We start from the raw sequence: 6,570 nt of genomic DNA, 5'->3' as shown, positions 1-6,570 counted from the left end.
GGGTGGGCGCCGCGGGCGAGCGGGCAGCGTTCCCGGGCAAGCCGTGGCCCATGCTCTGAAAGGCCCTCCCCGACCGCAAGAGTCCGCCCAGACCCCTCTGCTGCTTCTCTATCTCCCGGACTTGGGCCCGTCGCAGCATACTGGCGTAGGCGTCCCCGATCTGCTCCGCGTCCAGGCCTTGGAACTGGCGGAGAACGGCGGGGATGTCGTCGGCGACGCCCTCCATGACCAGGGCTAGCAGGAAGCCCCGGAGCTTCTCGAGCGAGCGATCCGCCTTGTCCTTGGCATTGCGGAAAGGCTTAATGCGGATCCCATTCTCGGGCTGGAACTGGAAGGCCTCGGGGTCGTCGTCCACAATCACCACCTTGCGCAGGTCCCGGTTCAACTTACTCAGGTCCTTGACGTGCTTGCCCTGGTGAAAGCGCGTCGAGTCCTTGTAGAGCCGGTGCATGATCAGGCCCTGTTTATCCAGGGTCCAGGTGATGGGGTCGACCACCCCGAAGTTGCTGGGCGAGAAGAGCACGATCTCGTAGTACTTGCTCAGGTCCTGCAGGAGGCGGTCCACGCCAGGACGTTTGGCATACCTCCAGCCGTACTTCGGGTCCCAGGTCGCGTGAACCAGGGTATCCTCTAGGTCGAGTACGAGCGTCGGGGGGCAGGGCGCGTCCGGTGGGATGTTGGGAATACTGTGCCAGTCGGGCAGGAGCTTTTCGCGGGAGGGATTGACGAAGGGTGAGAAGACTGCGTCGTAAAGCCACGCGTAAGGGCGACCCAGGGGGGAGGCGCGGAGGACGTCGTCGGTACTTTTGTCGCCAGCCGAAGTTTCGTAAACCACGTATGCAACACCTGCCGCTCCACCGGTAGCCAGGAGTTTGATCGCGGCGGAGGCTGCATGGCTGGGAGCGGCGCCCGAGGAGGCAGGGCCAGCAGCCATCGCCGCGGAATCACCCTCCGAGCTGCCTGCCTGCTCCAACAACGATATGCGTGTATTTTTGAAAGCAAAAATAAATCAATCATGAAGGAAAGTTGCACCCGCAAACATGCGCTTGCAATGTGCTCCGCCAATTCCATGCCCTGCCAATCGTGTGACCCTCGACACTTCGTAAGCCTACCTTTGATCCTACAGCGGACGCCTCTTGAGCCGCCGCTTTCTCTTTCAACCACTTTTGACGCCTTGCTTCCCTCGAAGTAATCGCAATGCCAGTGGCGTTCGCATTTGATGCGCCCGTCCCTCCAGCTTGCCCTTCTGCAGCACAAAACGATCGTTGTGGTGGAAAGCGCGATCTGAAAAAATGTCTCTTACACACACGCCGGCATAGAGACGCAGAGGCCGATATCGCACAGCTGGCCATGAAATTCACGTGCACCGTGTGTGGTTGATTCAATGCGACCTGTTGAGTGGAATGGGCAGCATTAAACAAGAGTATCCCGGCGGAGGTGCTCGTCGCCAAAAGGCGGCCACAAGCCACGGGAGGGAGGGAGGAGGTCGGGGAAGTATAGAGTTCACTCTTGCGTCATTCCTGCTCGCCTACTCGCACAGGGACATTGTGATGACGGGGAGGGATGATTATCAAAGTGGAAGTGGAGGCTGTGGTGAAATACTGCGCAGTGGCTTTGGGAAAAACGGAGGAAATTGCGAGCAAAACGTAGCACATCGACCCGTCCCCCCACCGACCTCAACGTCGTTAGCCACTCCGGAGGAGATGCACAAGGAGCAACAACATTTGTTAGAGGTGGTTACTGCCTTCTTGGAGTATAGCAAATTTGCTGGAATGGAGTTGGAGCGGCGATGGGTCCATTTAGGCCGTCTTCCGGAGCACTACGCTAAATTGCTTCCTCCTCACTCGTTGGCACCCGCCCTGCGGGAGCACCGCAAGGCCATTGTTGACAACCAAGCCTTTTTAAATGCGGTGGTAAGAGGTGTCCATGAAATTGCACCTGCTGAGGGCATACTGGACCAAGCTCAAAAACAGCTAGCGCGACAAGCAACGTTAGCTCCAAGACAAATTCTAACAAGCCCAGCGAATATGACCAAAATTTATGCCACCCTCCACAGTTGCATGCGAGAATGGTCCGAGGAGGGGGCCGGTGAGCGTGCTGCATGTTTTGATGTTATTCTGGACGCTTTAGTTGAGTTTTTGCCCGTGGATGACTCGAATCGAGGTCGGCAGAGAGTACTGGTGCCGGGCGCGGGCCTTGGGCGCTTACCATTAGAAGTTGTCGGCCGCGGTTACGCCTGCCAAGGAAATGAATTTTCCTATTTCATGCTTTTGACCTCGAACTTTCTCTTGAACCACGGAGAAAGTGCGAAAAGTCTCCGCCTGTTCCCGTTCGCGGAGCAGAGTTGCAACCTCGTCAGGCTCGGCGACAACGTGAGGCCGGTGCTGGTTCCAGATGTGTCTCCCGCTGAGATGTTGCGAGAGCGTGAGGTGGAAGAGGGGCCCACCGAAGAGGAAAGATCGGCCAATGCGAAGGCAAGAGACGGAAGGAAACGAGAGGCACCACGCGGGAGGGGGCCTGAGATGAAGCTGGAAGTGGGGGGGGAGAAGGGGGAGGACCGGGACGAGGAAGACGGGTATGGAGAGCAGGAATGCCATGATGCGGCCCATCTTCCTCGGAAATGTCTTACACCAGACTTCAGCATGACGGCGGGGGAGTTCCTGGAGGTCTACGGGGAGCAACGAGGCTGCTGGGACGCCCTGGTCACCTGCTTCTTCCTGGATACGGCGCCCGTGGTGTTCGAATACATGGAGACCATTCATCGGCTCCTTCGACCAGGGGGTATTTGGATTAATTTTGGACCCCTCCTATACCATTGGAAGGGCGGAGGGCCCATGGGCGTGGGGGAGGAGGAGGATGAGCGTTTCAGACGGTCGGTCGAGCTTTCCTGGGAGGAGATCAGGCATGTCATGACGGGACAGGAGGGGGAAGGGGGGGGTGCTTTCCGTTTCGATATGAAAAGGGAAGACTTTTGCGGGCCCGTTACCTACGCGGCGGATCCCACGTCGATGATGCGAACAGTATACGACTGTGTCTTCTTCGTTGCCGCGAAGAAGGGGGGGGAGGGCGATCGAGGAGACGCGGAGTGGTTGGCGCCACAGGCGCCCGTGCAGGGTAATGTAAAAAGAGCATTAAACATTTAGTCTCGATAACAAGTGGGAAGTGAATTTTGGGTAGAGAACTCTGCGGACTGCGGAGTTCGCGTGCTCCAAAATATCAAGTAATGTGGTGTGTGGACGAGACGAGAAAAGCGACATGAAATAGTTACTTTGATGCCAAACCCTATTCAGTACCCACGAAAGCCTTACAGAGTGTTCGTCTCTCTTGTCGACCCTTCTGAGCAGGCACTGAGATCCTAACACCCCCACTCATCCTCTCACCACACCTCCAAAGATGCCCCCGCCTCCGCATATGCCCCCTTATGCTTATCGAACAGCTCCAGCAGGGCTTTGACGTACACCTGATGGTACCTCTCCACGTCCTTTTGGCCGGGGTTCTCTATCTTGGGGAGCTGCACTGGACTGCCTATCACGGTGATTAACGGCTGGTCCCAGCCCGGCACCAGGAAGAGCTTGCCCACGAAGGCCACGGCCGGCATGCGATATTTGTTAACCCACAGCCTGACAGCGGTCAACCACGCCCAGTCGGGCAGTAGGGAGTAGTAGCACTTCTCCTCCCCGAACACGAAAGCAGGGTAGACGCGGTAGCCGTAGCGAAGCGCGTAGGCGATAAATCCAGTCCGTTTCCGGATGTAAATTCGGTAAGCGTTGCGTTGGTAAAGCGAGGCCTCTTCGAAACCCCCAGGAAGCAGGGCTAGGTTGGCACCTCTACTCATCCGAGCCTGCATGTAGGCTTTGCTGGCGTGCGCGCAGCCATTCCAGGAGAGGAAATCGCTGCCAAGGGTGCGGAGGCAAAAGGTGGAGGGAAGAATGGAGGGGAAGGAGATATCCCCATTGTTCGGCATTTGTGGGGATTAACCAAAGGGGCTGGACGGATTCCACTGGGTCAGAGTATCGCTTACCTGATGAAGGGAAGCCGTAGCAAGGCCTCGGTCACCAACCACTTCACGTGCGCGTGGCTCATGGTCGCGCTGGTGCTGGTCAGTGCCCACCCCACGGTCAGAATTCCGTGAGGATGCATGCAGATCAAGGACCTGGAACCCGGATCAATCCTCTCGAAGCCATCGAATACCACCTCTTGCGGGTGGAAGTACCGGTTGCCCGCACGGTAGATGTCGCGAACAAAAGCCCATTCCTTGGTGGGGAAGACAAAGCGATAGGCGTAGTATACCAGCAGTACCAGGACCAGGGTATGATCACCCTGGTACATGTCAAATGAGTCAATGCGGGAAAATCAGCGTGAAGAGTCGATCGTGTGTGTCGGCGCAAAACAAGAGTTAACAAGGCTCCGAGGGAGAAATAACGGCGGAGGTACGACAGAGCATTTGCGTTTCCCAACTACACCAACCATCGAGATATTTGCGACTTAAACCGCTTACCCTTGCTAACACTAAAAAAATCGCCAGAGGTATAACGATGACACCGAATAGCCAGACATAAACGAGAGAGGCCAATAGGAGGCCCCCGATTAGCCGCTCCTTGAAGCCTGGCTACGGTGTAGGTGAGGTGGAAGGGGCAACGGAGTCAAACATACCAGCAAAAGGATAGAGTGTTAGTCAGAGACGATGTTAATCGCCTTCTTAAAGAACGAAAGCCTCTTGCATGAATACATAGTGGCGAAAAACGTAGCTGAGGCTCGGGGATCATGTCGACAATGGGCCACGACCCTCGGGGCTTGACATTAGATGCACTTACCGGAGGACGACTGGAGACCCGAGCCCTGGAAACCATCAACACAAGTGTAGCTTTGTACTTCGCCTGAAGAAAGGTAAACAAATTTTCGTGGAAACTTATCTTTTGCAAACTGCCCCATGTACCTGGGGAGTATTTGGCTGGAGGAGGCGGGAGGTCGGCGAGGGCCCCTAATCAAACCCTTCTCACATGTTTCACGGGGACTTAAGCAATGATCGAACCCCCATCAAAGATCAATCGTCCATTCAATGATAAAACCCTGTTGTAGGACTCGTGTGCACCCTGCTTGCCCGGATTTGGGGACACACTGCGGGCCTTAATTATTAGGAATCGTATCCATCCAGGTTGGCCCCAGTAACTTGACTGGTCCCCATACATATCCCATTTTTCAACGACAATGCTGGATCCCTCACCGTTCTTGTATATGGAATGCATATCATGGCGTCAGATGTTTCATCACCGGGCTGGAAAGCTCAAGCAGCAAAACAAGAAGCACAAAGCGCGTCGACACCTTGCGTCAAAGCGTGCGGTTAAGCGCGATGAGGGCGGCAAGGTCACTGCTGTCAGCAGCCATGTCTCCGTCGCCTCGTCTGCGACATCACAACAGCGCCAAGGAAACAAACAACGTACCTTTGAGAACGATTTCAAGCGAGATCGCCTGAATCGTGCCCGGCAGGTGAAGGAACAAAAGCGGCAAGAGCAGTTTTTGCAGCGGCGCACAGGCTCCGCCCTCGGTCCTCCCTCGCTTGTGGCCCTCCTGCCTCTTTCTCCGTACTGTGACTTACATGCCGTACAAGAGGCTCTGTTTAAGACTCGCGAGCCTCAGCAAACAGCAGGAGAAGACGTTACCGTGTCGAGCCCAGGGGTTCTGACAGCGGCTTTCAAGAATTTGAAGCAACGGTTTACCTTTTTGCTCCCCCACTTCGGGCTGCACGAGGCCTTGGAGGCAGCGCGAGTGGCAGACATGGTACTCTTCATCCTGGATGTGAGCAGGGGCGCGGAAGGGGCCGTGGCGCAGGAGGGTGACCTGGCGCTCTCAGCCTTGCGGGCCCAAGGTCTGCCCACGACCGCCGGCATCATCCACGGGCTCGAGCACCACAAAGGACGCAAGAGCGAGCCCGAGCTACGGCGGTACGGGCATCGCTTCTTCGAGACGGAGTTTGGGGACAAAGTGAAGGTGGGAGAGAGCAGCAACCTGGCGCAGTTGCTGCGCGTCCTGTCCACGCCCGGCGTGCCCAGCGTGCAGTGGCGGCAGGCGCGGTCCTTCATCGTGGCCGACGCCGTGAGCTGGTCCCCGGCGCCAGGGAAGAGACGGGAGGGGGGTGCGCACGAGCGAGGTCTGGGGGAAAAGGGAGGAGGGGGAGGGTCTGAGGAGGACGAGGGCGTGCTGCGCGTGCGGGGCTATGTGCGTGGGAAGCCTCTGGGCGTCAATCAACTTGTGCATGTCCCGGGTTTGGGCACCTACGCCATGGATCGTATCCTCAGTAGCCGGGGGGAAGAGCCTTGCCCCTTGCGAGGCGCATCCTCGTCCTCGTCACACATGCAAGTCGCGCTTTCTATGGAGGGTGCTGGAAGCCATCAAGAGGAGGTTATGGCGGTGGCAGCGCCAGGACCGGCGCGGGAGGAATCTTTGAAGATGTGGGCGGACGTGGACGAACTTGCAGGCGAGCAGACCTGGCCTATGGCGGAAGAAGGGGGGGGAGAGTGGCCTGACGACAATGAGGAGGGGGGGGAGAAGGTACTGGTGCCGGGCGCGGGC

General features: G+C 57.3%; 2 protein-coding genes across 2 annotated transcripts; one reads left to right on the top strand and one right to left on the bottom strand.

Annotated features, from left to right (window-relative positions):
• Positions 1-3,282: 3,282 nt before the first annotated feature.
• Positions 3,283-4,878, bottom strand: DGAT2 (diacylglycerol acyltransferase 2; the record flags this gene model as incomplete). Its single annotated transcript, XM_005853538.1, has 4 exons — positions 3,283-3,893; positions 4,022-4,320; positions 4,499-4,509; positions 4,815-4,878. Coding segments are annotated over 4 exons (891 nt in total), but the record flags the coding sequence as incomplete, so codon positions are not given.
• A 330-nt stretch (positions 4,879-5,208) lies between these two features.
• On the top strand, positions 5,209-6,549 carry NGA_0074620 (pre-rrna-processing protein tsr1; the record flags this gene model as incomplete). Its single annotated transcript, XM_005853536.1, has 1 exon — positions 5,209-6,549. A coding segment is annotated over one exon (1,341 nt), but the record flags the coding sequence as incomplete, so codon positions are not given.
• Positions 6,550-6,570: the final 21 nt, after the last annotated feature.

Source organism: Nannochloropsis gaditana, assembly GCF_000240725.1.
Source record: "Nannochloropsis gaditana CCMP526 unplaced genomic scaffold scaffold842, whole genome shotgun sequence".
Classification (NCBI taxonomy): Eukaryota; class Eustigmatophyceae; order Eustigmatales; family Monodopsidaceae; genus Microchloropsis; species Microchloropsis gaditana.
The sequence above is the reverse complement of the archived record's forward strand: the minus strand, read 5'-3'. Positions and strand labels throughout refer to the sequence as shown.